Source organism: Marmota marmota, unplaced genomic scaffold (assembly GCF_001458135.2).
Source record: "Marmota marmota marmota unplaced genomic scaffold, marMar, whole genome shotgun sequence".
NCBI lineage: Eukaryota > Metazoa > Chordata > Mammalia > Rodentia > Sciuridae > Marmota > Marmota marmota.
In genome coordinates, this window is record NW_025999977.1 from 39917154 (window position 1) to 39934585 (window position 17432).

At 46.1% G+C, this 17432-nt stretch overlaps 2 protein-coding genes across 6 annotated transcripts in view; one reads left to right on the plus strand and one right to left on the minus strand.

Annotated features, from left to right (window-relative positions):
- Positions 1-15658, plus strand: part of Ift172 (intraflagellar transport 172) — a 36576-nt gene extending 20918 nt beyond the window's left edge. For both annotated transcript variants that reach the window (XM_015479838.2, XM_048804637.1), the window contains 30 exons: positions 243-327; positions 562-654; positions 1334-1411; positions 1839-2087; positions 2201-2279; positions 2470-2590; positions 3063-3207; positions 3721-3810; positions 4390-4487; positions 4605-4740; positions 4824-4940; positions 5301-5443; positions 6375-6468; positions 6816-6880; positions 7076-7256; positions 7463-7572; positions 7665-7794; positions 10294-10392; positions 10586-10695; positions 10833-10896; positions 11107-11193; positions 11476-11592; positions 12360-12470; positions 12769-12888; positions 13591-13686; positions 13877-13936; positions 14016-14114; positions 14660-14813; positions 15233-15324; positions 15510-15658. In XM_015479838.2, coding sequence (XP_015335324.1) covers positions 243-327; positions 562-654; positions 1334-1411; positions 1839-2087; positions 2201-2279; positions 2470-2590; positions 3063-3207; positions 3721-3810; positions 4390-4487; positions 4605-4740; positions 4824-4940; positions 5301-5443; positions 6375-6468; positions 6816-6880; positions 7076-7256; positions 7463-7572; positions 7665-7794; positions 10294-10392; positions 10586-10695; positions 10833-10896; positions 11107-11193; positions 11476-11592; positions 12360-12470; positions 12769-12888; positions 13591-13686; positions 13877-13936; positions 14016-14114; positions 14660-14813; positions 15233-15324; positions 15510-15599 — 3313 coding nt within the window. In that variant the 3' untranslated portion in view covers positions 15600-15658. The remainder of the gene's footprint in view (positions 1-242; positions 328-561; positions 655-1333; positions 1412-1838; positions 2088-2200; positions 2280-2469; positions 2591-3062; positions 3208-3720; positions 3811-4389; positions 4488-4604; positions 4741-4823; positions 4941-5300; positions 5444-6374; positions 6469-6815; positions 6881-7075; positions 7257-7462; positions 7573-7664; positions 7795-10293; positions 10393-10585; positions 10696-10832; positions 10897-11106; positions 11194-11475; positions 11593-12359; positions 12471-12768; positions 12889-13590; positions 13687-13876; positions 13937-14015; positions 14115-14659; positions 14814-15232; positions 15325-15509) is intronic.
- Positions 15659-15734: 76 nt separating this feature from the next.
- Krtcap3 (keratinocyte associated protein 3) lies at positions 15735-17352 on the minus strand. 4 transcript variants are annotated; one of them, XM_048804641.1, is made up of 7 exons: positions 17253-17351; positions 16968-17134; positions 16792-16851; positions 16428-16634; positions 16183-16317; positions 15964-16076; positions 15735-15840 (listed from the first exon to the last, which is right to left on the minus strand). In XM_048804641.1, the coding sequence occupies exons 1-6, from the start codon at positions 17278-17280 to the stop codon at positions 15969-15971; spliced, it is 705 nt and encodes a 234-aa protein (XP_048660598.1). In that variant the 5' UTR covers positions 17281-17351; the 3' UTR covers positions 15735-15840; positions 15964-15968. The 4 variants fall into 4 exon arrangements, with proteins under 4 accessions (XP_048660598.1, XP_048660597.1, XP_048660596.1 ...); XM_048804640.1 differs by having other exon boundaries at positions 16950-17134; XM_048804639.1 differs by having other exon boundaries at positions 16792-16869; positions 16950-17134.
- Between the last annotated feature and the right edge of the window lie 80 nt (positions 17353-17432).

The window sequence follows — 17432 nt, forward strand, 5'->3', positions numbered from 1 at the left end:
GTGTTTCTTACTTTTCATCTTTTCAAGTTTTCCTTGTTTTTTTGTTTACTATTATTTGTCTATACTAGAATGGAAGTTTCTTGAGAGTAGGGCCTTCATCTTCCTTATTCCCGCATTGGGCCTCCAGTGACAAGAAGAGTGCCTGGTACATAGTAGATGCTCAGTGTGTATTTGCTGAACCAGTGGCTTACTGATAGTTGTGTGATAACATTACTGTTAATATTATTGCCTCCATGCTGTAGGTGCTTTTCTGCATTGGGCCATGTAGCAAAAGCCCGGTTCCTGCATGAGACCAATGAGATTGCAGATCAGGTGTCCAGGGAATATGCAAGTATTATTCTCTTGACTCATTTAGTTTCCCAAGCTGAGATTTCTTAATATTCACTCCCGTGATTCCTAACTTTCTAGCTATCCCTAGTTTCTTTCACCCTGTCGATCCCTCCTCTACCCTCAATTGGACCATTTTGGAACTGCTCCTCAAGTGTATCATCCTGTGTCTTTCCTGCCTTCCTGTCTCAACCCACACAGACAGAACGACAAAAACCTTCTTTTTCCCTGCAGGGTGGAGAAGGAACAGATTTCTATCAGGTCCGAGCACGTCTAGCCATGTTGGAGAAGAACTACAAACTGGCTGAAATGATCTTTCTAGAACAGGTAACAGGAAAAGAGGAACAGGACAGAAGAGAGAATCTAAGGGGGAAAGGGGAGGCAAAATCAGAGAAGGAAAGAGAACTGACTGACTAGCATTCCCCAGAGGTTTGAGGAAGAACTTCTAGAGGGTTATAGAATTAATTTCCCTCCTTCCTTATTTCCTTCTTTTGTATTAGTCTTTAATCTCAACAGACTTCCTCCTTAGGTCTTCAATTTCTTCTTCCTTTCATAAACAGTCTACAATGTTCCCTCTATTCAAGAGCTTCTCTGTGCAATTCTTATGTATAAGAGTAGTGTCAGGCTTTGTGAGGCCCCAACTTATACAATTTGAGGAGCCCTCTTTAAGAAAAATTGCCTTTGAAGATTCTGTGGAAATAAGGAGTCCTGTAAAAACAAGAAACTTAGGTTTCTTTTAGTTTCATAGTAAATCCAACTCTGGGGCTAGGAGTGTGGCTCAGTGGTAGAGTATGTGCTTAGTAGCACAAGGTCCTAGGTTTGACCCCCACAACAAACAAATAAAAACAAAACAGAGAGAAAGAGAAATCTACCTCTGTTTATTCAATAAGTAAAGGTTGAGGCTCTTAGTCCTCGTGGCCAGGCATCTTAAACAGGCTGACCAGGGAACACTGGTTTTTGACCCTCATATCTTTCTGGTGTCCCTTCTTCTGCCTGGTTCCCCTAGAATGCGGTTGAGGAGGCTATGGACATGTACCAGGAGCTTCACCGTTGGGATGAGTGTATCGCTGTGGCTGAGGCTAAGGTATTATTCTGTCTTCTCCACAGTTGTTCAGAATTTGGTCCCACCAATTTCAGAAACCTCCTTTTGTCAAGGAGACTGTAGGAACTAGAATAGTGTTGGGGCTGGGACCTGACAAGGTAAGAAGTTGAGATACTGGTGGCCCATGGGACTGGGTGCAGTGGCTCATGCATGTAATGCCAGCCATTTGGGAGGTTAAGGCAAGAGGATTGCAGATTTGAGGCCAGCCTCATCATCTTAGCGAGATGCTGCCTCAAAAAAGGCTGAGGATGTAGCTCAGTGGCAAAGTACCCCATCCTCCCTACCCTCCAAATAAAGATATGGGTGACTTGGGAAGATTTCCACTTTTACAGAAGGACTGGGGAGGCAAGAAAAGCAGAAGGGCAAGAAGGAGGGATGTGACTTTTAGTTTTCCTCTGTATATATCCAGGGACACCCAGCCCTGGAGAAACTACGCCGGGATTACTACCAGTGGCTGATGGACACACAGCAAGAGGAGCGAGCCGGTGAACTACAGGAGAGCCAAGGGGATGGACTAGCAGCCATCAGCCTATATCTCAAAGCTGGACTCCCTGCCAAAGCTGCTCGGCTGGTACTGACCCGGGAGGAGCTACTGGCCAACACAGAGTTGGTGGAGCACATCACCACAGCTCTCATCAAGGGGGAGCTCTATGAAAGGGTAGGGCTGATTTCCTTTTCCTAGACCTTATCATTTGCACTGTGTACACATCTCCCACCCAGAGGAGTCTTGGGGTGCATTCCTTCTATTAACACATTCCTATGTGTTAATAGGCAGGTGACCTCTTTGAGAAGATTCGAAATCCACAGCGGGCCCTTGAGTGCTACTGTAAAGGCAATGCATTCATGAAAGGTATAAGCTGTCCCTTACTGTTGTACACTTGTGCTCACCCAGTTTCCTGCACCTCTTTTGGAGTATCTATTAATGTTGACTGGCTTCAATTCTCCATTTCTTACCCATTCTCCATGCTTCATTTCCCTGTCCTATTTTTCTGTGTTCCATCCCTGTAATTCTGAGCCCAGTGTGTCTCTGTCCCTGACAGCGGTAGAGCTGGCTCGATTGGCCTTCCCAGTGGAGGTGGTGAGACTAGAGGAGGCATGGGGGGACCACTTGGTGCAACAGAAGCAGCTTGATGCAGCCATTAATCATTACATTGAAGCCAGGTATGGTAGCATGGAAGTATAATAGAGATTTGGGCCTGAAGTGAGAAGCACTGGGGCAGGGGAGGATACCACAGTCTAGAAGAAAAGATCTCAAAATGTAATTGGAGACTGGGGATGTAGCTCAGTGGTAGAAGACTTGCCTAACATGTGCAAAAGTTTGATCTCTAGCACTGCAGGGGGGAAAAAAGATTGGCATGTGCTTAAAGGGGCACTTTAGCTGGGTATATTGGCACTCACCTGAATCCCAGTGACTTGGGAGGCTGAGGCAGGAGAATTAGAAGTTCAAGGCCAACTTTGGCAACTTATGAGACCCTATCTCAAAATAAAAACAAAAAAAGGGCTGGTAGTGTATCTCAGTGGTAAAGTACCACTAGGTTCAGTGCTTAGTACTGCAAATAAATGAGGGGGCTCTTTACTTCCATTCATCTTCCTCTTTCCTCATACATATTTATGTCTTTCCCTACTATGCCAGGTGCTCCATTAAGGCAATTGAAGCTGCCCTGGGTGCCCGCCAGTGGAAGAAGGCAATTTATATATTAGATCTACAGGACCGAAACACTGCGTCCAAATACTATCCTCGCGTGGCCCAGCATTATGCATCTCTGCAGGAGTATGAAGTAAGGGAGAGTCCTTTCTGTAGCTTGAGGTAATGCAATATAGGGGAACAAGAGGAGCACCCAGAACAGGAAGTAGAGTCCAGTTTGCCAAATCCTTCTTTCTGGGACCCAAACAGCACTACCATGATAAGTAGGAAGAAAAATGGTTCACTTCCCCAGTTTCATCCCAGCATACACAGACCTTCCTTCCAGATGTACAGGGTGATCTCTAACCCTTCCTGTGCCAGCATGAGTATTCTTTATGAATAACTCAGCATAGCTACAAAGAATTGCCTTGCATTGCAGAATTGTGAGGCCCTTTAAAATTCCACTGCATTGTTCTCATACTGCTTTGAGCTGGTCTTTTTTCTAAATAGTAGGTGGTACAATTCATCTATACTTATTCTTTCTTCTCTATTATTATAAGATAGTATCCAAGTCTTTCTATCAACCCATCTGGAGTTAGTTTCTTCTTTGTAAAAGCTGCTTTAACTCTGTTGTTCTGACCTTTTGCATCTGCCTCTCCAACTGCAGATTGCTGAGGAGCTCTATACGAAGGGAGACCGGACCAAAGATGCCATAGACATGTACACCCAGGCTGGCCGCTGGGAGCAAGCCCACAAGGTAGAAAATGGGTGAAATCCATGATGAGAGAAGGCTTCTTAGTGATTTTGTTGCCTCATTCCTTGGTCCCTGATTTCCTTCACTAGGTCTCTTTCACTTGATCTCCCTCCTTCACTAGATTCCTGGAAAGTTGAGAAAGAGTTCCAAAATATAGTCTGGATAATTTTATTCCCTAATCAAGGGGAAAGAAGAGATGAGGAGAAGCTCCTGACCCTGAGTATAATTCATAAGAGAGCAGGTGGATTTGGGATCTGAGCTTTGGTCACTTGTAACTTTGTTTTTTGCCTGTACTCTAGAGCTCAGTGGGGGCAGTTGGAACATAAAATTTGGAGCACATGCTCCCCAGTACAAAGCCTCACAAACTCTCCTGAAAAGATCTCAAAATGTATTTTAGCAGAATATAGTTTGCTTCTGCTTCTTATGAACTTGGAATTCCCTGAATTGACTAGAATGAATGGTAACCAAACTCCTGTGACTGTGGGTAGAGTTCAGAGTTCCTGAGCAGACAGGTTCCCCCGAAGACCTGCTTCCCTTGGGAATTGGCTCCTGAGGCTACCCAGGATCTATATGTCTGCACAGCTAGCAATGAAGTGCATGAGACCAGAAGATGTGTCTGTGCTGTACATCACACAAGCCCAGGAAATGGAGAAGCAGGGCAAGTACCGTGAGGCCGAGAGGTGAGGCATCAGAGCCAGAAAAAGGGATGATGGGATCTGAGGATGCTTGCCCTCTGCCCAAAAGCAGTGGCAGCAGGCATCTATATAGGAGGCCACTGGTGTATCTCCTGTCCCCAGGCTGTATGTGACAGTGGAAGAGCCTGATCTTGCCATCACCATGTTCAAAAAATACAAGTTGTATGATGACATGATCCGCCTGGTAGGGAAGCACCACCCAGATCTACTCAGTGACACACACCTCCATCTGGGCAAGGTGAGCCCTTCTCTTGGTCCTGCCCAGCTCTTCTCCAGCCAGGCTTCCTTGCCTCCTCTCTATCCTGATCTATCTTCCTGCAGGAGCTGGAGGCTGAAGGCCGACTGCAGGAAGCTGAGTACCACTACCTTGAGGCCCAGGAATGGAAGGCAACAGTGAACATGTACCGCTCCAGTGGGCTTTGGGAAGAGGCCTACCGGGTAAGGAGTACATGCCACACCAGGGTACCACCATTCCTCTTTTCCACTTTCAAGTGACTAATTCTAAACTGGTCATAGCATCTTTGAAATTATATTGAAGACCAGAACCTCTTTTGCCAGAAACATATTCACATCTGTATACACAAAATTTCACTTACAATTTTAAAGGTTTGTGGACTTCCTAAAGCCCAACCTTGGTCCCTAAGCACTTCAACTCAAGTTAAAAGACCTTTTTTTTTTTTTTTTTTTTGGTGGTTTAGAATATATACCTTATCCTCATTAGAGCTGAGGTCAGGAGGTCAGAGATGAGAAGGGAGCATACTCCACAATGGGGGATTGTCCAGTGACATTGTTTTGCAGGTGGCCAAGGCTCATGGTGGAGCTAATGCCCACAAACATGTGGCCTACCTTTGGGCAAAGAGCCTGGGAGGAGAGGCTGCAGTTAGACTGCTTAACAAGCTGGGACTCCTGGAGGCTGCTATTGACCATGCTGCTGACAATTGGTAAGGTCTGAAGTTTATCCTCCATTGGCCCCATCCCAATCAGAGCCCCTACATAGAGAAAGATGAGCAGTAACTTAGTTCTGGATAATGGAAGTGTGAGTCTGTTAAATGCAAAATGAAATATTCGTTTTTTTTTTAGTACTGGGGAGTGAATCCACGGGCACTTAATCACTGAGCCACATCCCCAGCCCTTTTTTATATTTTATTTAGAGACAGGGTCTCACTGAGTTACTACGTGCTAAGGCTGGCTGTGAACTTGCTAACGTACTAAGGCTGGCTTTGAACTCATGATCCTCCTGCCTCAGCCTCCCGAGTTGCAGGGATTATAGATAGGCATGTGCCACTGTGCCCAGAAAAATGAGCTTATTTCTTTCCTTTTAATATTTTTTAGTTGTCAATGGACCTTTATTTTGTTTATTTATATGCAGTGCTAAGAATCAAACCCAGTGCCTCACACATGCTAGGCAAACACTCTACCACTAAGCCACAACCCCAGTCCCAAAATGAGCTTTTCTTAAGCAAAAGTTACAAAGGCCAGGAACAGAATCAGATCACTGAGGGTAGTCTTGCTTGTCTTTGGAGAAGCCATTTTTTTTTTTTTTTGCTAATGTGACGGGGCTCAGGAGAGGGTGTGGAGCAGCAGGAGCCCTCCTTGCCTCTGCCTTTCCTATTTGTCTGCCCACCCTCCTACTGATTTCAGGGAAAGCATAGACTTGTCCAGGTACCTCTGGATCCATGGTGACAGTGATGTAATCATCATAGGGCTGCCAGCCTGTCTTCTTTTATATCTCTCCATGATTCTCTTATCACTTCATATCTGTTATTTAAAAGGCTATCCCTTTTTCTCCTGTCAATTCTTGGTCTTTTTCTGTTTTCTCTTGCTTTTTATAAGTATTAAGTAAGCAAACCCTGTCTGTACCTTCTTTTTCAGCTCCTTTGAGTTTGCTTTTGAGCTTTCCCGGCTAGCACTCAAGCATAAAACCCCCGAGATTCATCTCAGATATGCTATGTACCTGGAGGATGAGGTATGGATGTTATTATTTTTTATACTGGGGATTGAACCCAGGGGTACTTAATCACTGAGCCACATCCTCAGCCTTTTTAAAACATTTTATTTAGAGACAAGGTCTTGCTGAGTTGCTTAGGGCCTTGCTGAGTTGCTGAGGCTGGCTTTGAACTCAGGGTCCTCCTGCCTCAGCCTCCCAAGCCACTGGGATTACAGGCATGCACCACCACACCTGGCATGGATATGATTTTGCCACTCTATTCTGCCCCTAGCCACTGATGCCAGATGTTCAAACTCCTATCTCCTGGCTACCTATAATGCCAGCCATCCTTTCATCACATGTGGCTACCCTTTCTTTTTCCATAGGGTAAGTTTGAAGAGGCTGAAGCGGAATTCATCAGAGCTGGTAAACCCAAGGAGGCAGTCCTCATGTAAGTTACCCCATAAATTCCTTATCCTGTTCTCCCAGTCATAGCCCCAGGATCTTTCAGGTCATCTTCACCTTCATTCAGACCAATAAACAGTACCAAAAAATCTGACTCCCCCTCAGTGACATTGCTGTTTCTATCCTGCTATTAAGGCCTCAGTCTTATACTCAGTATCTCTTTTGTCTCCCCATGGGGCAGGTTTGTCCACAACCAGGATTGGGAAGCAGCTCAGCGTGTGGCCGAGGCCCATGACCCAGACAGTGTTGCGGAGGTGCTTGTAGGACAGGCCCGGGGAGCCTTGGAAGAGAAGGACTTTCAGAAAGCAGAAGGGCTGCTGCTTCGGGCCCAGAGACCAGGCCTTGCCCTCAATTATTATAAGGTGGGATACTGGATTTGGGGCCACGAAGGGAGGGTGAAAGAGTATGAGAGACCATAGAGAACCATGCTGGCCCTGGTACTAAAAGATTGGAGAAGTGGGAAGACAAACAATAACAAGAGAGGGCCAGGAAATCAGTGGGTCCTTGTGTGACAGTAGGATGCTTCCATACCTCCCTCTGCCCTCCTGATACCTGAAATTCTGAATAGGAAGCTGGACTATGGAGTGATGCTCTTCGGATCTGCAAGGACTATGTACCTGGTCAGTTGGAGGCCTTGCAGGAAGAATATGAAAGGGAAGCTACAAAGAAGGGGACCAGGTATGAAGCCAGAGGTCCCTGCAACATTGGCAGTGCTGGATGATAGAGGTCATGAGGTGCACAGGATAGACCGTGCCCTCTCATCTCCACAGGGGCGTGGAGGGACTTGTGGAACAAGCTCGACAATGGGAGCAGGCTGGAGAGTATAGCCGTGCAGTGGACTGCTACCTCAAAGTGCGGGACTCTGGGAGCAGCAGCCTGATGGAGAAGTGCTGGATGAAGGTGAGGGCGCCAGACCTTCCTGCTCTCCTTTCCCTGGGTCCTTTTGTGCTCAGTTCACCTTCTCAGACATTCTTGATCCTCCTGTGTCTGTTTTTAGTCAGATAACGGATATCTGTTGAGGGCCTGCTGTATGCTAGAGCCAGAACCTATAAAGATGATAAAGAGGGGGTGTGAGACAGAGCTCTGAAAGCCAGAAATTAGAAGTTAGAGGAAGACATGGCTCAATTAATTAATATTGTACCTGAGAAGAGACTAAAGGATATGAATTAAAGTAGAGTTCAGGGAAGGTGAGATCTCTGTGGGCCAGAACTGGAAAATCAAGTCCAGACTCATGGCCAGAGAGAGGCCATGACAAAAACATGGGTTCCGCCTCTTCTCCCCAAGAGCTCCTGAAAAGAACCCTCCAGCAGATTAAGCCAATCCAGTACATTTCCCTAATTCTAAGACAAATAATATTAGAGAAACAACCAATAGGGTGTGTGTATGTGAGAGAGAGATAAGATATGGGCTCACACAATTTTATGGAAGTAGGCAAGTCTACAGGGTAGACTTCCAATGTAGGCACATTGGAAGCCCAGGAAAGCAGATGGTGTTGTTCCTGTTTGAAGGTGTCTGGACTCCAGATGCAGAAAGTGTCAGTGTGTAAATTCCAGTCTGAAAACAGTAAAAAGCCAATTTCCCAGTTCAAAGATGTCCAGACAGGAGGAATTCTCTTACATGGGGAAGGACCAAGATTTTTGTTCTGTTCAGGTCTTCACTTCATTGTGGTCTTCCACATTAGGAAGAGCAGTCAGCTTTACAATGTAAATGTTAACCTCATCCCAAAACATCCTCATAGACAGTAGATGAATTGGACATAACTTTCTTATGTTCATATATGAATACATGACCAGTTAACCCCACATCACATACAACGATAGGAATGGGAAACTATACTCCATGTATGTATAATATGTCAAAGTACACTCTACAAAATACACTCTATACACTCTACTATCTATAAGAGAACAAATTCAGCAAAAAAAATCCTCATAGAAATACCCAAAATAATGTTTGACCAGATATGGACACTGCGTATACCAAGGTAACACATAAAATAACCATCACACATATAATCACAATCAGGATGCATGTTTAGTTTAAAGAATGTACCTCAGATACAGTGCAGTATAGTACTAGGAGTCATGGACAGTTGAGATTGTCCCTCTAAATTCAATGTTGGTGTGATGATGCCCCTGCAAGATGTCTCTTAGGTTTCTGAGGTCTCATCATTGAATAGCCCCTAGAAATTTGAACAAAGGAAGTAGAAAGATGGCTGAAGATGAGTTATGAGAGTCTAGCCAATTTTAATCTGCAAGTATTTATAAATATCTGTTGTGTTTTACTCTGGAGCACTGTTTATGGGGTTTTTGCATGACTTGCCCTTCTTCAGATTAGTCAGAGGATGGTGGGGGAGGGAAATACTGTTTAAACTTTGAAGGGTTTGTGAGGCCAAAAAAGGCAAGAATAGGTGAGGGAAAGAGCAGGGGGTAGACTGTAGCTAAACTGCATCTTGTGGAAATTAAAATCTGGGAAAGATATCAATCTCACACTGAAAAGAGAGTGACCTTCTAGGATGCTTGAATTTATAGAATGACTGAGTTTTAAGTGTTGAAAGGAATCATCAAAATCATCTAGACCAGGGGCTGGGGATGTGGCTCAAGTGGTAGCGCACTCACCTGGCATGCATGCGGCCCGGGTTCGATCCTCAGCACCACATACAAACAAAGATGTTGTGTCCGCCGAAAACTAAAAACTAAACACTAAAAAATTTCTCTCTCTCTCTCTCTCTCTCACTCTTTCTTAAAAAAAAAAAAAAAAAATCATCTAGACCAGCACTGTCTGCTAGAAATGTGTAAGTCACAAATGTATGCCACATATATAATTTAAATTTTCTAGAAGCCATGTTAAAAAATAATAATTATAATATATTTTATTTAACCAAATTTATCTAAAATATTGCCACTTCAACATATACTCATCAAGCTTAACATTGTTAAGAGATTTAATTCTTTTTTTTTTGTACTATCTTCAAAATCTAGTGCATGTAAGTAAAGAAACTGAGGCTTGTAAAAGCCCAACACAAATAATTGCCGAATGCCTGGACTATTCATTTCAGAAGTTATTTCCCTATATACCATAATACCAAGATTCTATTTGTGACAAAGAACTTGAGAAACCACTTTATCACAGGTACCAGCACCAAATGCAGTGACCTCAGACAGCAAAGGAAGTGTCTGGAAGAGTTACAGTAGGCAGAACAGAACAGAACAGATTAGTACACTGATGGCCAACCAAAAAGTCATGAACCAGGCTTTGCCCAGGAAGGTAGAAGGTGAAGGAGAACACAAGAGAGAAAGTTGGCATCTGGAGGGGAAAATGTATGAAAGGGGTGAGACCAAGGAACCCTAGTAGTGTTTGTTTCTCCTACTCATTTCCATCTTCTTTTCAACCACTCAGGCAGCTGAACTCTCCATCAAGTTTCTGCCTCCCCAGCGCAGTCTGGAAGTAATTCGGGCAGTAGGACCCCAGCTGATTGGAATTGGAAAGCACAGTGCAGTAAGTAGAGTGCTAGGACTGAAAAGAAACAGGTCCACAGAGATCAGTGGAATGGTGACATCACACCCAGGTGTGTGAGGTGGGCCTCCTGGCAGGTGCAGCAATGTTCTGGGGCAATGAGGGAGAGTTCACCAAGAAGAAACTAGGGAGTCCAGGGGAAAGATGGTCTCCACTTTGATGTCCCACTGTTTAGGCTGCAGAGCTCTATCTGAACCTAGACCTTGTCAAGGAAGCAATCGATGCTTTCATTGAGGGTGAAGAGTGGAACAAGGCTAAGCGTGTGGCCAAGGAGTTAGATCCCCGGTAAGCTCATGACCCCTTCTCATTGGGAAATTGTTTTACTTTTTTTTTTTGTAAATACAGGGAAAACATTCTTTGGGGGAGGGTTTCATCCCAAGATAATGAAGCTTGAGATCTCTATCCATTTCCCATCTTCACAGGTATGAAGACTATGTGGACCAGCATTATAAGGAATTCCTCAAGAACCAGGGCAAAGTGGACTCGGTGAGACTTGAAGAGTTAGTGAGAGACAAGATGCAGAAACAGGGCTGGAGGGTTAGCTCAGTGGTAGAGCACTTGCCTAGCATGTGAGGCCTGAGTTCAATCCCCAGTGTTGCAAAATCAACAAAAAGATTAGAAGCAGAATGTGGGTGAGAAGTTTTCTTTTCTCCCTCTGGTCATCTCTTCTGAACTATCTTTTGCATTACTCTCTAGCTGGTGGGTGTGGACGTGATTGCTGCTTTGGACCTGTATGTGGAGCAGGGCCAGTGGGACAAATGCATTGAAACAGCTACCAAGCAGGTGCTCCTCTCTCCTCCCCATTCCAGCTCCTCTCTACATATTCCCTTGATTTTCTGCCAGCTCCAGAGCTGCCTCTCTCACCTCTACCAGAATCTAATCTCCAGAGATCCTAATCAGAACCAGAGAGTACAGTCTGATGCTGCCTCATATTCTGATATTGGAGTCAGAGTTGCATATGCCCATTGCCTCCTAAACAAGTCCATGGCTTTAAGTTACCACCTCCTCCCTGCCTGTCTTACCAATCCCTACCCTCACCTGTGCTTTTCCTCCATCCCTTGACAGAACTACAAGATTTTGCACAAATACGTGGCTTTGTATGCAACTCACCTGATCCGGGAGGGTGGCTCTGCCCAGGCACTGACTCTCTATGTGCAACATGGAGCTCCTGCTAATCCACAGGTACCAGCCTTCTCCTTGAGGCAAATGTTTCCACCAGGGGATTCTTTCTTCCTCTAGAATTACCCATCCCTTCAGGGACTAGTCTTCTCAAAGGATTCTGCCCTTTGAGAACATCATGGCCAGAGTCCCCATCCAACCTCTCCTGATGTGTAACCTCTCAAGAAGACTTACCCTTTGAAGAAACATCCAATGAGCTATTTGTGCTCTTTGTACCCAAGGACCTGTCTTTCAGAGGAGTCCTGCACACTCCTCCAAGGCTTACTTATTGACTTTCCTCAGAGAATAAACACTGCCCTCCTATCAGAGAAACCCAGCTCTCTAGAATATTAGTCCATTAATATTATGACTGCATTTTCATTCATGTATTTTCCCAAACTCAAGAGTTCCAGCTTATAAGTAGTTACTTTCTCTCTCTTAACATAATCAGCACTTTTCTCTATCAATGTCCCCTTGCTTCTACACACACAGCTGGGCACAGTGGCACACCTACAATCTTATCAACTTGGAAGGCTGAGGCAAGAGGATCAGAAGTTTGAGGCAAGCCAGCCTCAGCAATTTAGTGAGATTTTGTTTCAAAATAAAAAGCAAAGAAGGCAGGGGATATAACTCGGTGGTAGAGCACCTCTGGCTGGGCTTGATCCCTAGTACCCCCCCCCCCCAAGAAAAACCCCACACATAAACACTCTCCTCCATTTGGCTCCACTTCCACTGACTTTCTCTCTTGCTTGAGCCCCACACTCTGATCCCCCTTCTCCCTCAACCTCTAGAACTTCAACATCTACAAAAGAATCTTCACGGACATGGTCAGCTCTCCTGGGACCAACAGTGCTGAGGCCTATCATAGCTGGGCCGATCTTCGGGATGTCCTTTTTAACCTGGTGAGGAAGTTGGGTCCACAATGGAGTAAAAGGGCTTCTCTTGGGCTGGGGATGTGATGGGTAGAGCACTTGCCTAACATGTGCAAGGCTCTGGGTTCAATCCCTACCTAATACTGCCAAAAAAGAAAAACTCCTCCACCTGTCCCCATCCCAGTCTCTTCTTTCATGCACATAAACCATAAACTGTTACTCTCAAGATGTATTTTACCCCCCTCTGTCCAGGTAGCCATCAGTGACTTCTCTGTCACACTGGCCCTTCTCTGACCCCTGAGCCAGCCTCGCTCTCTTCCTTCCCTAGTGTGAAAACCTGGTGAAATCCAGTGAGGCCAACTCTCCAGCTCATGAGGAGTTTGAAACGATGCTGCTGATTGCTCATTACTACGCCACTCGCTCTGCAGCCCAGAGCATCAAACAGCTGGTGAGATGCAGTGCGGGGAGATGAGGTGCAGGCATCTTCAAACCTATGAAGCTGAATGAATCCAAGTTCTGGATTCCTGAGCTTAGATTCTTGGACTTCCCCTCTTCTATATAAATCAGTCTTCAACCTTTGCTGAAGTGGGTATTCTTCCCATACTGTCTTGACCTTCTTAGGGCTTGAGACCCATACAGCTTCAGATTATTTTTTTGTTAGATCTCCAGCATCCGACCCATGCTAGGCAAGCACCCTACCACTGACCCACATCCCCAGTACAGTTTTAGTATGTTTAAACCTTCAAATTCTATGATTTCTTTATTCAACCCATATAATGCACACATTATTTTATTTATTTACTTATTCATTTATTTATTTATAGTCCTAAAGATTAAACCAGGGGCATTCTACCTCTGAGCTACATCCCCACCATGTATACACACGTTTGACTTATTTTTGATAATTTGCTGTGTATTTATTTCATATAGTTGGATGACAGAATTCTAGAAATGGAAGGAAGCTTAGAAATAATCTAGGCCCAGTTCTGTTGTGCCAGTGAAAGAAACTAAGAGCCAAACAGCTTGAGATACAGATCAGTTTAACACTGATTATTGGTTTTATAGTTTTGTGGCTATTAGTTACAGGATCATTCATCTGGTAGCTCAGCCACTAGTGCCAAGATCCTAAAGCTTTGCTTTCAATCTCTAGGAAACTGTGGCTGCCAGGCTTTCTGTTTCACTCTTGCGTCACACCCAGCTACTACCTGCAGATAAGGCCTTCTATGAAGCAGGCATTGCTGCCCAGGTGAGCTGGAACAAGGAAGGGTGGGGCTGAAGCTAGAACAGAGTCGGAAGATAGAGAATATCCCTTGAGCTAAACTGAGTGTGGGGTAGATACAGGTCTCTTATATCTGCTTGCAGTGTGTCCCTGTATCCAGTGGCATCCAAGCTCAGCTTGCTCTTTCCCATTTGCTTTTTTTTTTTTTTTGCCATAGGCAGTTGGCTGGGAGAACATGGCCTTCATCTTCCTCAACCGCTTTTTGGATCTTACCGATGTAAGGAATCATGTGCAGAGGTTGGGAGGCTTTGCCTGTCACAAGCTGTACTTATGTCATGGTGTCCACTGTGCCATAGGCCATCGAAGAAGGGACTCTGGATGCCCTTGACCACTCTGATTTTCAGGATACAGACATTCCATTTGAGGTGCCACTACCAGCCAAGCAGCACATACCGGTAAGGGTGCAAGGTTGGAAAATGGGAAGGTGTCAACAAAGGAGTGCATTAAGAAGGCAGGACAGGGGCAGGAGTTGTGGCTCAGTGGTAGAGTGCTTGCCTAGTATGTGTGAGGCACTGGGTTCAATTCTCAGCACCACATATAAATAAATTATAAAATAAAGGTCATGGACAACCAAAAAATATTAAAAAAAAAAAAAAAAAAGCTACAGGGATGCGCACACCTGTAATCCCAGCAACACACCTGTAATCCCAGCAACTTGGAAAACTGAGGCAGGAAGATCTCAAGTCTGAGACCATCCTGGGGAACTTAGCAAGAACCTGTTTCAAAATAAAAATAAAAACGGGCTAGGGTATAGAAGAAAGGAGGACAGCTTTGGGTTGCCATCTTTAGAAGGACCTCAGCTCTCATTATTGTCCCTCAATTCAAGGAGGATCATTTATGGCTGAAAAGCTGGTGTACAGGATGAGGGTATAGGAAATCCCATCCCCTGAGCCATTTGCCCTACCCTCTGTGAAGCTCTTGCTCCCTCTGTCCCCACCAGGAAGCCCAGAGAGAAGAGGTTCGAGACTGGGTACTCACAGTCTCAATGGACCAGCGGCTGGAGCAGGTTCTGCCTCGGGATGAGCGTGGTGCCTATGAGGCTTCCCTAGTGGCAGCAAGCACTGGAGTTCGGGCACTTCCCTGCCTTATCACAGGTATAGAACCCCACAGCACCCCCTTATCCTATGGAGGGGAAAGTAGAAGGATCAAGAAACTTTATTTTGTCAGGCGCAGTAGCACACACCTATAACCCCAGCAGCTCTGGAGGCTAAGACAGGAGGATTGCGAGTTTAAAGCACCACATATAAATAAATTATAAACGCGAGGCGTTTAGCAACTCAGCGAGACCCTGTCTCTAAATAAAATATAAAATGTGGCTGAGAATGTGGCTGAATGGTTGAGTGCCCCTGAGTTCAATCTCTGGAACCAAAAAAAAAAAAAACATCATTTCACTTTAATTTAGTAAAGGGCACCTAAGACAAATGATAGCCATCTTTATCCCCAGGCTTCTCTTTATTTCCACCCTCTTCAATCTCTCTCAAACTCTAGTTCTTCTTTTTCTCTTCTCCCACAGGTTACCCCATTCTGAGGAACAAAATTGAATTTAAGCGTCCAGGGAAGGCTGCTAACAAGGACAACTGGAATAAGTTTCTTATGGCTATTAAGGTTAGAGAGGGAAACTTGAAAGCAGGCAGGGAGAACAGCATTGCTGGAGGGGCTGGGAAAGGCTGGGATTCTTTCAGAAGATAGGTGCAGACCCTGCATTTGCTCCCCAGGACACGGAGATGAAGCTAATGTCCAATGTACCAGCTCTAATGAGTTTCTGTGATGTTCTTTCCCTTTACTCACAGACCTCCCACAGCCCAGTATGCCAGGATGTGCTGAAATTCATCAGTCAGTGGTGTGGAGGGCTCCCCAGCACCAGCTTTTCCTTTCAGTGACTGGTAAAATTGAGGAAGGGTTTGGGCCTCTCCCTCATTAAAGTTCTGTAAGAAATTGATACCACTGTATTCTTTGATGAATCACCCCCAACACCAGCACAGTACCCTTTCCCCAAAAAAAGAATTATAACCAAGTAGAAAAAAGATAAGTTCTTTATTACAATTATCAATACCATCCTGGTGTCAGGGCCCCTTGTTTAGTGGAAAACACTTGTGGACTGAGCCTTGGAACATCACCTGCCTGATAAAGGAAGAACCAATCCAGGTCAGAGAGAGGAGCAGCACAGTAAAGAACTAGCCCTGGTCCCAAGAACACTTCCATGTCCCCTCTCTAACCCAGACCCCCACTCTCAGGGCCCTTTACCTGTCCTAAACCCAGGTTTTCTGTGACTCCTGGAGTTCTTGATGTTGATCTAGTAGCTGCACATTTTCCTGCTGTTTACATTTAGGAGGTTCAAGCTCTGTCAGTTCCTCTAGCTGCAGGAGAGGGTGGAGTTTGTACCATGGCCCTGAATGATACATCAACTCCTTTGTAACACAGACTGGCTGTATTGAGTGAACCCTTCCGGTTTCTCTTCCTTACCTGCCCCTGAAACCCTTCCTTCCTGCAGGGCCCAATTCCACGCAGGGTGAGTGCTGCCACACAGCAGTAACCAGATAGAGCAGCCTCAGCTGCAGACATAAGCAGAGAAGGGATCCAGAGAGCCAAGGCTGTATCCTAAAAGCAGAAAGCAAGGATGAGGGCTAAAAGGAAATGTGACATAAGCCGCAAATGAGGAAATTAAAAGGGCAAGACCAAGGCTTTCTGAATGGCAAGAAAGCACTCACATAGATTCTTGTGGGGTCAAAGGGGCAGTCCGTGTGACCAGACCCCTGGTCCAGTGGGATGGAAGGATCCAGCAGTCCTGGATGGCAGTCAGCAATAAGTCTACGACCACCATTGGCCACAGTGAGTGACACAGCAAGGAGAAGACCCATGGAGCAGGCAGCAGACAAGAGCAAGTTCACTAGAGCCAGGGCCAGCAGGGCCCAGTGCTGGCAGAGCAGAAGATTAATAATGGTGAGCAGCCTAGGCCTAGCAAAGTCTGCCAATAACTAGACAGTTTTCTATTTGAGGCTCCTTCTTCACATTGAAAAAGCTGAGACAGTTCCTCCGCCCTACCCCTCTCAAGCTCCAGAAGTCCCCTCTCACCAGTGGTGAACGAACAAGGTTCTTGGATGCCAAGAGAGCCACAAGTCCCACGGAAACACTCTGCGGAAGATACCAAGCCTTTGGCCCACAGGCGCTCTGCATGTCGCTCCCTACCCGCCCCCCACCCTGTCCCGACCCCCCCCCCCCGAGGCTCTCACCAGCAGCCCTGAACCCACAGAGATGACATTGGCGGTGGTGTACTCCGGTGTGACAGCGCCACGGGGGTTGGCCACGTGCCTCAGGACAGTGCCGTGCAGCACGGCCCCCAGCAGCAGGTTCACGTGGCCCACCAGGATCAGCGCTAGGCCCACGCGCATCAGCCGCCGGGGCCCGCGGGCTGCATCTGTAAAGCAGGGGGAGGGCAGACCTGAACCCGGAGGGGCAGGTGGCACGTAGGGCCAGCTGTCGCCTGTAGGACAGGCTGAGGGGTCTCAGGGACCGAGGGGAGGGGCGGAAGTTACCAAACACGCAGAGGCGGTAGCACTTCATCCCGTGGGTTGCGTAGCCGCCCGGCGGCTCTACCTGGGTCTGGCCCCGCCCCGCCAACCGTGAGTTCAGCCCCGCCCCCCACCTGACGCCCAGCCTCCACAGCCCCGAGGCAGCTCTACCTGGGCCCCGCCCCTCCACCTGAGGCCCGCCCA

Bases quoted from the DNA above. Each gene is read 5' to 3' on its own strand.
- Krtcap3 (XM_048804639.1), bottom strand. From the start codon at position 17,280: ATGAAGTGCTACCGCCTCTGCGTGTTTG. The intron at 16,870-16,949 runs GTGAGAGCCTCG...TGTGGGCCAAAG, and splicing joins CTGTGGGTTCAGGGCTGCTG to GCTTGGTATCTTCCGCAGAG. The intron at 16,318-16,427 runs GTGAGTGCTTTC...TTCTGCTTTTAG, and splicing joins TTGACCCCACAAGAATCTAT to GATACAGCCTTGGCTCTCTG.